The 13277-nt window shown below is 41.3% G+C and overlaps 1 protein-coding gene and 1 long non-coding RNA gene across 2 annotated transcripts; both read left to right on the forward strand.

Annotated features, from left to right (window-relative positions):
* Positions 1 to 4975: 4975 nt before the first annotated feature.
* Positions 4976 to 10806, forward strand: LOC118563019 (B-cell receptor CD22-like). The gene is made up of 7 exons (XM_036136600.1): positions 4976 to 5027; positions 5909 to 6031; positions 6145 to 6369; positions 6754 to 7023; positions 7317 to 7574; positions 7964 to 8224; positions 10784 to 10806. Exons 1-7 carry the CDS (start codon positions 4976 to 4978, stop codon positions 10804 to 10806), a joined length of 1212 nt encoding a protein of 403 aa, XP_035992493.1.
* A 501-nt stretch (positions 10807 to 11307) lies between these two features.
* LOC118563087 lies at positions 11308 to 13277 on the forward strand. Its single transcript, XR_004931005.1, has 4 exons — positions 11308 to 11378; positions 11472 to 11541; positions 11709 to 11920; positions 12049 to 13277. It is a non-coding gene; the product is annotated as an uncharacterized LOC118563087 (long non-coding RNA).

A 13277-nucleotide genomic window follows, 5' to 3' on the forward strand; every position in this document is an offset into this window, starting at 1 on the left:
GAACAATAAATTATTACATTTAAAATCAACCATAGATCAGTGAATAAGTCTTATTACATTATGGCTAAGCCTACTTTGTAAATATAAATGCAACCTTTATTGGGTTTTAACTTTGTTCTTTGATATTGTTTAGCAAATATATCCTGTCCTGGTGATGGAAGCTGGAATCTGTCCATCTGTCTGTCCATCTGTATGTCTGTATGTATCTACGTATGTCTGTAGGTCGGAGCTGGAATCATCTGTAACCACTGTAGCCACTTAGGATTCTTAAATCTCCACAACTTCTCTTCTGGTATTTCTTTTCTTTTCCTTTCTTTTCAGGTTCGCTGTCACTTGTGGTCACACTGTGTACCATCAATACTCTCAGTTCTGCTTTGTTGACACAGTGTGGTACATCCCCTGTTTAACTGTCTGGATCTGGAGGTCTCAACAAGATTTTAGCTTTTTCCACCCGTGGTAGTGCCTACCACTTTGGGAGACCTCCAGCCAGTACCTAGCACAGATGTTCCTACAGTACACACTATATCAGCCACTTGGTTATGGCATTTCATGTATGCTTTGCCTGCCGTATCCTGCATCCAGGTACTACGTACTGGATCGTTTCAGGGGCCTTTTTACAGAGGCCACATCTTGGGTCCTGTCTAATGTAATAAATGCAGCTCAGTGGATTCACTAGGACTGCTGAAAGACGTTGCTGAAGGGAGAATTAGGAGGAAACACAATTTCACGTATCTGTGTATATATATATATATATATATATATATATATATATATATATATATATATATATATATATATATATATATATATATATACCCCCACCATGATGTTTTCATAAGCAAGTTTCACTTTCAGCATGTTTTTGGGGTGATGTACAGAACCATTCTTCCTCCAAAAACATGTCATGAGCAATGACATCCAAAGAGTTCAGCTTTGGCCTCTTCTGATCATCCATCCATCCATCCATCCATCCATCCATTTTCTGACTCGCCTATCCCTCATGGGGTCACGAGGGGTGCTGGTACTTATCTCCTACTGTCCTACTTTTAACTGATCAGATAAAAGTTTAATGGTTTCGTGATAAACACTCTACCTGCTTTTTCCATGTCTTTTTGAAACTGTTTCCAAAAGCCTATTTAACTTTTGATTGTTCTTTGACTCATCTGTCAAACATCATATTAAGGGCTGCAGCTCGGTTACGTTGAAATCTTTACATGAAACTTGTCACTTCACCATGGCTGTATATGAGCATGTGTTACAGAAAATGCTACAAAATGTTTTAACCTTCTAACCTGCACTGTTACGTATGAACAGTTTCCACAGTTTATTTAAAGAAATCAAAGAAGGCATCTGTAGGAATAATTTCTTTTTTTTTGTTTTTTTGGGGGTTTTTTGGGGGGGGGGGGGTTTACTGTAAGGCTCCGTTCATGCATGTCAATGATGTAAAGCGGAACAAACCACTCCTTGTCCCCGGCAGCTTCATGTGACTCACGCTGATGTCGCTGCTGTGAAACTTCTGCAGCAACAGAAACTTTAGAGAAAATAAAAGTTGCACCATCCTCCAGGAAGGCGCTTCATCTAATGTGATCAACCTGCTGGTGTAATTTATGGATGAGAGAAGACGCCATGGGTTTATTTGCGACACCGAGTCTTTTCGTCATTTGTCTCTGCTTTGCAGGTACTGTATCTCTATGTTTTATTTCAAGGCATTTTCAACACCAGCATTCACAACACTGGACAGCCAGATATCTGCATCCAGTGTATTTTCTAGAGTACTGCTGATAAATATCCAAAAAAAGCTACTCAATCCAAATTTTTAAATGCTTTAAAGAAATCAGGGTATTCATTCATACAGTCATTCTGTATTCATTCTGTCAGGAACTAACAGAGGAATAAAAAAAATCAACAAGGACATCATGCCTAATTTCACTTCTAAAATAGAATATATTTAGGTAATATAAAATATTACCTGTTGTTTTGCCAAGAGTTATTAATTTAAAAGACAACCATTGTTACAACTACCGCACCCTGTCTGCAGTGAAACACCTTTGGTACACCCAGCTCTTTTCCCTTAGGGCAACCCCCACTTGCACTTTAGAGTGTTTTTAATATATGATGCACGAAACAGAAATCTGTAGTTTAACTGGTTTAATCTAAGAAAGTCAGAGAAATGTTTACAGACATATCAGCGCTGACGGGCTCTTGATCAGACACGACGCAGGGAAAAGGAATGTAGCATGAGCCCCGATTGATCCTCCCATAATCATTATCAAGAAGTCTAGGTACACACCTATGCAAGGGCCGTACACTTCCTCATATGTCATAAGTAAAATAATGTGTTACCACCTGGGTGCTACCGTGGGTCAATGGATCCTGAGGCCCATCGCGTTTAGCACAGAGGTTATCAGAGTCAAGAGCTGCAGACCTCCAGACTTCATATAGCCTTCAGGTTTGCTGAAGGACACAATGTAGACATCCATCCATCCATTTTCTATCACGCTTGTCACCTTTGGGGTTGCAAAGAGTGCTGGTGCCTATCTCTAGTATTCAATGGGCTAGAGGCGGGGTACACCCTGGACAATGTAAACAGATTCATGCAATGTGTTTTCCTGGCAGAGCAGCGGCATCCAAGGATCCATCTGAATTTGTTTAAAGGTATATAACCACGTTTATATGCTTATTAAAAAAAAGACCAAAAACTGGTTGATCATGATAAAATAAAGCTATATACAACAAGCCTCCATCTTGATAGTGTTCTGATAGTCCTTTTTGAAGCTAGATAAGAATTGAGCACCGGGTGCAATTAGCAGATATAAACAGAATTTCTGATCAGCACCAGATTTGGGACACCTCTGGCTTCCTATTCAGGTGGCAGCTACATATTTCTTTGACATCTTCGATTCTAGAAACATAATCATTCTTTTTATTCACAACGCAAACAACATTAGTGGTGCATACCACCTACTGTACATTAATGTGTAATTATAGCATTCACCTACTATATTCTACGTATTAGTTTTATACTTTTTTTGTAAAAATAAAAACAATGCTATGTTTAAAATCCTGATTTTAACCCGTTCCCCCGCTGTAACTAATATTCCTTTTAGACTCCATTCGTTCTAGCTCCTCTTGTTCATCCCTAAGTTTTATAGGTTGGTAAAAAACTGGAGGTGTGCATTACTGCCACCATCTGGTTGGAGTGTGGTTATCTCAAGTGTGTGTATGTATGGAGGCAATTTGTCTTTTTATTATTCAATCAAACTAAAAGTAATATCAATCAAAATGTGTGCTCAAAATGAATTTTTTTTAAATCAAAAAACAAATATAAAAAAATTAAACCAATATTTTATCAAAGTAGATATATGTGATCAAACTAATTCTCCTCAATATATATGTATGTACAAAGACTAGAAAGATCTAATTCTTTTAATATTTTTTATAATAATTTCTATCTTTGCTCTATAAGTTAATTTACAGTGTGCCTACTATGTTATATTGGCCCCCTCCGCCCCCCTTTTAGCTCCACCCCTGTCCTGGTCTCATAAGCATCCAGCCTCTCAGCCTCTATGCAGTGCGCACAGAGGCTGGATTACTATTGCAACAACACATTATCAGTAGGGTAAAACTAACCTGTCTCACGACGGTCTAAACCCAGCTCACGTTCTCTATTAGTGGGTGAACTGACATTATTCTGAACTGTGTTCTGGAGAACGCAGGGAAAAGGCGCATCATCTTCTCGTGTTTCAACCCAGATATCTGCACAATAGTGCGACTCAAGCAGAACAAGTACCCCGTCCTTTTCCTGACTCAGGGAATTTCAAAGGGAAGAAAGTTCATTCTGAACCTACAACAGATTGACTCAAAGTCTTCATTTTAATTCTTCAAAGAGTTTGTTTTATTAGAGTTACCTTGTGGATTTAGTTAGTTAGCTTCTGCTGGTTCCTTTTTATATCACTTTTAGTATTATAGTGCATTCCATCTGTCAGAATTCTCGACTTCCAGGTCAGAAAACTTAACTGCAACGTCCCGTAAAGTTGGTATTACAAATTGGAAAGTCGGTGCAGCAGGATGGTACACAACTACTGCATTCTCTTCTTTCTTATGCACTTCTTGTTACTGTGCACTATTTTATTTTTATATTTGTATCATGTTCATGTTCGAATAAATTTCATTTCATTCATTTCATTCATGATGCCTGCTATTTGGTTTCTTTATTTTTCAATACCAAAAACAATGAAAGCAGATCACTTTGGATTTAATGGTTACCTTGCTTAAACTTGTATTTAACAAATCGACTTGAGTTTCCATTTTACACTGTTCACCTGCCTTTAGAGCAACCAAGCAAAACACTCTGTGGTTCCAACCCTGATGGTATTTAAATCTGAGTTTATATTTAGTAACTGAGAACAAAAAGATCTTTTACTTCAGTCTCTTAGATTGAAATGTTAATCTTTTTTATGGATTATATCTTAGTCTTTTATTCCTTCTCTGTTGTTTGAGTTATTTTGGATTAGCTTTAGATACTCAGTACTTTAAACAGATCATTTGTACATCCTTAATTTTAAATCATTTTTTAATATAAACAAAATACATTTTAAAAATTGGAACCTAAACAAGATTTACTTTACTTTACAAAATCGGCAATGAAAACCCCATCAAAATCTGAACAAACTTCAGTTATTTCAAATTATTCCTTTCCTCTGTTTCTCTTTCTCTTCAGGGGTGGGGGAGGGAGGGAAGGGGGGGGGGGGGGTTATGCTAGAACAGACAAGACAGTTTCATATCCTTAAATATGTTTCTGTTCTCTGTGTTACAGTGGGACAGAGTTACACTGACTGGGGAGTGACTTATCGCTCTTCTTGGGTCTGTGCTATAAAAGGATCAACGGTGGTAATGCACTGTGATTATGAACACCCACACAGTGTTGGTATGATAACCATTAGGGTTGAGGAAACATTTTGGTTTACTGAAAGTGATGACAACCCTGTGGGTGTGGACACACAGGCGCAGTACGCAGGCCGTGTGCAGTACAGCTGTACTGGGAAGAGCTGCAGTTTGACAATTAAAGATGTGAAAGAGAGCGACTCAGCTGTGTACAAGTTTAGGTTCATCACCAACAAACCAGATGGAAGATATACCGGCAAACCAGGAGTCCGGTTATATGTCACAGGTTGGCACGTCTAAATGTTAAAACACTAATAGAACAGTTTTCATTGTGATGTTTATTAAAGTGGTTTTCTGTGTCCCCAACACAGGTTTAAAGGTTTCTGTCCAAACGAGCTACAGTCCAGCAGAGCTGGAGTGTTCCAGCATGTGTGATTTACCTGCCCGTTCTAAATATGTGTGGTACAAAAATGGAAAAAAAATCCCTGGAAGGACATCTAAGAAATATTATGGCTCTGTGGGCTCCTACGACAGCATGTCCTGCACTGTTGAAGGACATGAAGATTCCCCCTCCCCTTCAACCTGTGAGTTGATTCCAACATTTTCCTCCAGCACAACTACATCTGCTGTCACTGTCTCTACAGAGATGTCAGAGTTTTCGTTCATTCATGCTTAAACTGCGTCAGGGTTAGTTTCAGCTGTATGACTTTCTTTATGTTTTACACCAAAGTCTAATTCATAGTCATAAACTAAAGCAGTAAAGATGGTCACTGACAGTGGATGGAAAATGTTTATCTTTCAGGTGTCCGGAATGAATACTGCTATAAAGTGACTTACAGTAGTGAAAGAATCTGTGCATTCGAAGGTTCATCCGTGACCATAAGTTCCTCCTATCCATCTTATGTCACATCAAAATTCTGGTTCAGTCCTGCCCGCAGCAAAGAATGGAGCCGTGCCTCACAACCAGAGGACCTCAAAAAAGACTCTCAGTATGCAGATCGTGTGCATGTCACTGACACACCAGGACTGTCCATCCTGACAATTAGTGATTTAAAAAAGACTGATTCAGCAGAGCATCGATTCACATTCCAAAGTAATAGCTTGAACTGGGGGACAGATTTACATGGAACAACTCTGACCGTCACAGGTACTGATGAACACTGACTGCTGAATATTTAAAGCCATCCTACGGTTTTATTAGCTGGTCATCGTGAGAGAATACGGTTTAAGTCTGATGTGGTTCTTTATGTCATATTCCAGCTCTCCAAGTGCAGGTGATAAGAACTTCAGTCAGCCAGAACACAACATATGCAGAGCTGAAATGTCACAGCAGCTGCACTCCAGCTGCCAGTGATGGTTACATCTGGTTCAGGAATGGACAGAGAGTTGACCATGGAAAATATACTTACAAAGGATCAATTTATCCTGCAGACAATATCTCCTGTGCATTCTCCCACCATGAGGAACATAGAGCTCCAGAAGTGTGTGAGTTGACACTAAGGCAAAAAAAAAAAAAAAAAAAAAATACGACAGCAGAGAGTCTTTAGCCAAAATTCACACTCAGTATTTCCTGACATATTGTCTGATTTCTTCTGATTTTACCATTATGTCACACAAGGTACCACCATGTTTAAGGTGTTGCCTTTAATTCATCCACAGATGTCCCTCTATTTAACTCAGATAATGTAAATCAGTCTATGAAATGCTTACAAAGTCATGACATATTCATCTGGGCTTTCCCAAATCATTGTAGTACTCTTAGTGTAACTTCTGAAGTTGAGGAAAGTAATGAAGACTTCTCCACATCTCCCTGCATATACAAGCCATGGGCAATAATGAAACACAGTTGATTATTTCCATCTTCTCTAGATGCTCCAGTGTCTCCTTCTGTGTCAGCTGAACCCTCTGGTGACATATTTGAGGGAAACCATGTAACTCTAAAGTGCAGCAGTAAAGCTAATCCACCCGCTAACAACACGTGGTACAAGAAGACTAAATCATCGACTCTTCAACCTCTCAGTGGGGACTCACGTTTTTCCCTGAGATCCATCCAGTCGTCTGACTCTGGGGAATACTGCTGTGTAGCCAGAAACCAGCTGGGGGAAAGCCACTCAATATTCCTTAATGTTGATGTGAAATGTAAGTACAGCTGGTTTGCCAGCAAAACATTTCAAGATTCTGCATCAGATTGACCCAGAGAAAAATCCTTTACTCTCTGGATCATGCCCTTCTGACATATTCAAGCTGTGCCTCTCCTTTCCAGGTGGTATTTTAAATACCTATTGTTTTTTGCAACATGTATGAAAACTAAGATTTAAATCTCCTTTCTCTATTTGATTAGTAGTTCTCGGACTCTGGCTGCTGGTTATAATCCATCTACAGTAAATGCAGGCCTCTCGAAGCATTGTCAGAAGTTTCTCCTTTTTCCTTAGATGCTCCGAAACGTGCAGAGGTGTCACTGAGTACCACAGATGTGGTGGAGGGTATTTCACTAAGTCTGACCTGCAGAGGTGATGGTAACCCAGCACCTTTTTACACTTGGTACAGAGACAACCAAACGATGCTTCAAGGACAAGGAGGTGTGTATCAATTTCCTTCTGTCAGGTCTGAGGACAGCGGGACCTACCATTGCAAGGCTGAGAACAAATATGGACCGGTCAACTCCACATCTGTCCATATAAACGTGGAGTGTAAGTACAGAAATGAGTCTGAAAAGTTGTCTTATCATTGTCACAAAAACTGTACAGAGGAACCCAACTTGTGATATAATGGTTAAATCTTAAAAGGTCTGAGTCACCCCAGACATCCAGCAGTCATTTAAACTTGATCTTCTCAGACTTTTTATATGCATCCTTGTCGCAAAGATTGAGTACAACTATTTTACAAAATTGCATTATGAAGAATTCTGATCTAGAAAGTGATAAGACTAATTATAAATACATGTTTTTATAGTTGTGTTTAGATTTTAGCACAAATTAATCAACTCGTGGAACCTCCACTCTAATAAACCCTTTTAAACAAGTCTGCTTAATATCAAGTTGTCTAAATATGATGTATGTTGGTGATCGTTCTCCTCCAGATTCTCCAAGGCTTCCCTCTGTGTCTGTGGATCCTCCTGGTGAGGTAGCAGTGGGCAGTTCAGTGAACCTGAGGTGCAGCAGTGTTGCTAACCCAGCAGCTACTTATACCTGGTATAAAGAAGACATGACTTCACCAGCAGCAGATGGACACGTCTTTACCATTGTAGACATCAGACATGAACATGCTGGAAATTATTACTGTCAAGCCAGAAATAGCAGGGGACACATTAACTCTATTCCACATCTGATTGTGGTTTCAAGTAAGTTACTGTAATTAACTGTAATGTCTATATTTACTGTAGCCAGAAATCCAACTTCCTGCACACAAATGCACACACAGACGGTCTTCAGCATGGCTTCTGATTGAGCTAAAATAATCTTTGATTGTTTAGATGAGCTTCCTGAAATTGTCAAACCATGCAATGTTTTTAATGCTGACGTGCTCCAATCAAGAAGAAGCTTGTTTTAATGCCTGTGAAAATATGTCAAGTCCGTCCGTCCGTCCGTCTTCTTCCGCTTATCCAGGGTCGGGTCGCAGGGGTAGCAGCTTCAGTAGGGAGGCCCAGACGTCTCTCTCCCCAGCCACTTGGGCCAGCTCCTCAGGAGGAATCCCAGGGCGTTCCCAGGCCAGCCGGGAGACATAGTCCCTCTAGCGTGTCCTGGGTCTTCCCCTGGGCCTCCTCCTGGTGGGACGTGCCCGGAACACCTCACCAGGGAGGCGTCTAGGAGGCATCCTGACCAGATGCCCGAGCCACCTCAACTGGCTCCTCTCGACGTGGAGGAGCAGCGGCTCTACTCTGAGTACTCCCCGGATGACTGAGCTCCTCACCCTATCTCTAAGGGAGAGCCCAGACACACTACGGAGAAAACTCATTTCAGCCGCTTGTATCCAGGATCTTGTTCTTTCGGTTACGACCCAAAGCTCGTGACCATAGATGAGGGTAGGAACGTAGATCGACCGGTAAATCGATCTACGTTCCTCGGCAACCTCAACACCATCTCTGGTGCTGAGGTTGCCGAGGTTGTTAAAAAGCTCCTCGGTGGCAAGGCCCCGGGGGTGGATGAGATTCGCCCGGAGTACCTTAAGGCTCTGGATGTTGTGGGGCTGTGTTGGTTAACGCGGCTCTGCAACATTGCGTGGATATCGGGGGCAGTTCCCCTGGATTGGCAGACTGGGGTGGTGGTACCCCTATTTAAAAAGGGGGACCGGAGAGTGTGTTCCAACTACAGGGGAATCACACTCTTAAGCCTCCCTGGTAAGGTCTATTCAGGGGTTCTGGAAAGGAGGGTCCGTCGGATAGTCGAATCTCGGATTCAGGAAGAGCAGTGTGGTTTTCGTCCTGGCCGTGGACCACTGGACCAGCTCTATACCCTCAGCAGGATTCTGGAGGGGGCATGGGAGTTTGCCCAACCAGTCTACATGTGCTTTGTGGATCTGGAGAAAGCATTCGACCGTGTCCCCTGAGGGATCCTGTGGGGGGTACTCCGGGAGTATGGAGTACCGGGCCCTTTAATAAGGGCTGTCAGGTCTCTGTACGACCGGTGTCAGAGTCTGGTCCACATTGCCGGCAGTAAGTCGGACTCATTTCCGGTGAGAGTTGGACTCCGCCAAGGTTGCCCTTTGTCACTGATTCTGTTCATAACTTTTATGGACAGAACTTTTTGGTTGCAGCCAAGGTGTTGAGGGGATCCGTTTTGGTGGCCTTAGGATTGCGTCTCTGCTATTCGCGGATGACGTGGTCCTATTGGCTTCATCAGGGCGTGATCTACAGCTCTCACTGGAGTGGTTCGAGCCGAGTGCGAAGCGGCGGGGATGAAAATCAGTGCCTCCAAATCCGAGACCATGGTCTTGAACCGGAAAAGGGTAGAGTGCCTCCTCCGGGTTGGGGAGGATGTGCTGCCCCTAGTGGAGGAGTTCAAGTATCTTGGGGTCTTGTCCACGAATGAGGGGAGGATGGAGCTGGAGATCGACAGGCGGATTGGTGCAGCGTCTGCTGTGAAGCGGGCGCTGTACTGGTCCGTTGTGGTGAAGAGAGAGCTGAGCCAAAAGGCGAAGCTCTCGATTTATCGGTCGATCTACGTTCCTACCCTCATCTATGGTAGTCTGAGACGTGTTTCAGAGGGTCGGTGTAAATACATTTGTTTGTGTTTCATGAAAATCTCACTGAAGCGGAGATGCATTGAAATTTAGTTGGCTGTGTACTGATAAGTGCCCCCACATTATCAATGTTGTTCACGAATGAGGGGAGGATGGATAGAGTGCCTTCAGTGAGTATGTCAAGTACTTAAAAAAATTCATAAAGTGAATGATCTTCCTCTGCTAGTTTAGAATTCAGGAAGCTTTTAAGAAGATTCATAATTAATCCAGGAGTAGATATTTATTTTAACAAGGCTTAAATCTCAGATCTTGTAAACTAAAGAAGCAACTCCAGCTAAAGGTAGGAGTTATATGGTGCTTTTGAAAGGCCTTTTCCTTTGAAACATATATCTGAAAATAATAGTCACTCCATGTGTTCTTTAAAAGATACATTTTTTTAAAGATTGCTCATTTGCATCTAAACTAATGCAGACTAAATTCTCAACTTGTCAAGCTGGCAAACAACTTTGCAAAGAGAAAAAGTAATAGAGACATTCATATCTATAGGTATATGTACATTTATATTTGTAAAATAGAGAGACATTTATCTTCACTTTGAAATTGTATTTTTTCATTCTCAAATATGGATGAAAAAAAATCTAAAAGCAGTCTGACCAGAGCTTTTACCAAACAGGACTTAAACATTGCCCGTTTATATCTCCGGGTCCACCATGCTCTGCAGTCTGGGGTGTGCTGTCTCAGTGACCTGTGGAAGGATTAAGGCAGAGGGGGGAGAGGCTAAATTGAGAATATGAAGAAATGGTCAAAATAAACTGCTTTAAGAAAGACTTTTAGGTTGTTTACATTCTGTTGTCTCTGCCCATCATGTCTATATTGTCCAGTATCTTATCAGCTGGTACCCTCCCTGTGTGTGAATTTGCCTTTCTGTTCCTTGCTGGCAGACCCTCACTGTTAGTTGACAGCAGTTGTTTTCTGTGCTACTTGCCTTAACAGGGAAGTCAAAGAACCATTTCATTTATTTGTTCTGTGGCTTCCTACAACAACTTTGTTAATTGTGTTTTATTGTTAAAACTAATAATTAATTTTTTTTACCTGCCTGCCTGGCTCTATGTTGTCCACCAGTGTCTGAATCCTATACATCCACATTTTTCTGTTTCTGTGATTATTGAAAAAAATCACATTAATGAAAGAAACATTCATTAAATGTTTCTTTCATTTTATTCCTTGAATCCAGGTTCAGCCACAGCTGCTGTTGTTGGATCCATCACTTTTCTACTCCTGATTGCTTTATTTTTGTCTGCCTTCATCATTTTTAGGTGAGCAGTTCAACTTGACTTCTTTACAGCTGTTTTCTGATTATCTGTGATTCTTTTTTTTACCTATTAATTTCCTGATTTTTATATTTACAGAAGAAAGATGGCTTCAAGGCGAACTTCTGAGACCAAAGAAAGACCAGGAGACGGGACGAAGAGCTCTGGTGTTAGTCTTCCTCATCATAAACACTTAAACATTGCTTTCCTCTGTTAGTCCTTCAGTTTGTGGGAGGCTCTGGTTCTGCAGGAGGATTGGAGTTAATATCAGTTCTTGAAATGTCTTTATAATATCAACATTATTTTGTTCTCATGAGTGCAGTATTTACTCTTCAGCAGAATTCAGGTGGTCAGCTGGAGACTCCGTCAACTGCAGCAGTCGGAAATTCAACAGATCAAGATGACATCCACTATGCTAGTGTACAATTCTCTAAAAAACAAGAGGACCCGGTCTACTCCAACTTTATGCCAGCCAAACCCAAAACGCATCAAAATGAGGAGGACGTAGAGGTGGAGTATTCAATGGTCATGATAAAGAACACTCCTTGGTGAGTTCACAGTGTCGTTTCCTTTAAAGCAATGTGTTATTATACTTAGTCAAGTCATAGTAAGTTAAGGTTTTGAGCTTTAGTGATAACATCTTATCCTTACAAGGTGTGTGTTTGTCCCTTCACAGTCTGAGACGTCCTGGTGGTTCTGAGGATTCAGATGCACTGTACAGCACAGTCAACAAATTATAAACGACAGTCCATCCGTGACTACTGTTCAATATTTCCTCCACTCGTAGATGTTTCCTATTCAGTTGATCAGAAAGCAAATGTGAAAGTAGATTATCCCACGACACACGAGGTAAGACGGTTGCATCTACACTGCTCCAGTTTACGTACTCTCACCAGAGACTCTGGTTCACTTCGCCAGTACCAGGACAGGGCCCATTGAACAGATTTACCTAAATCATTTGTGGCATAACCTTTACAAGGCATCAGAATATTCCTCAGAGATTCTGATCCATGATGACATCACACGGTTCCTGCAGATTGGTTGGTTGTGCATCCATGATGTAAATCTCTTGTTCTACCAGAGCTGGTGAGGGTGGAGACCATCATGGCTAAACCATTGTCATGTCTGACAAACCAGTTTAATTTGATGAGTGAACTGGTGCATCATTGTACTGGAAGTGCCCATTACAACATGGGTACACAGTGGTCATAGAGGGATGGACATGGTCGATAGCAATACTCAGGTTGTCTGTGAAAGCAGTGCTAAGGGGCCCAAATGTGTCGAGAGGCTAACAGCTACTCCATTTCATCAGCAGCCTCAGCTGTTGATGTCAGGCAGGATAGATCCACGCTTTCATGTTGTGTACACCGAACTCTGAACCTACCATCTGAATGTTACCACTGGAATTGGACATCTTTGAACCAGGCAGCATTTTTCCAATTTGTTGAATTTTTGTTTTAATTTGGTGATTGTGTACTGTTGAATTAAATCCCTAGCCTTAGTTTCCCGTTTTTAGCTGGGGTAGAACCCAGTGTGATCTTGTACCACGTGCAGAAATCCTACTCTGCATACTTTGGTTGTAACAGGTTGTCAGCTACTATTGCCATCTATCGTCTCGAACCAGCCTGCCTTATCTCCTGTGTTCTCAGAAGTCAACAATGCATTTTCATTCACCCAAAAACTGCTCGCTTGATCCCCTTTTAAGTTCACCAAGCTGCTGCTGTGTGATTGGCTAAGTTACTATTTGTGTTGAGAAAAACATCTACAGGTGTATCTAATACAGAGGCCAGCGAATGAGACATGTTACAAACTGCACTGATTTCTTTCTGTACAGTTTTATCTTTGTAGCTGTTTATGTGCAATGACTTGATTGTTTTGTTAAGCTGTTTAATAAATTCTTTGATT

The sequence above is a fragment of the Fundulus heteroclitus genome, chromosome 5 (genome assembly GCF_011125445.2).
Source record: "Fundulus heteroclitus isolate FHET01 chromosome 5, MU-UCD_Fhet_4.1, whole genome shotgun sequence".
NCBI classification, from domain to species: Eukaryota; Metazoa; Chordata; class Actinopteri; order Cyprinodontiformes; family Fundulidae; genus Fundulus; species Fundulus heteroclitus.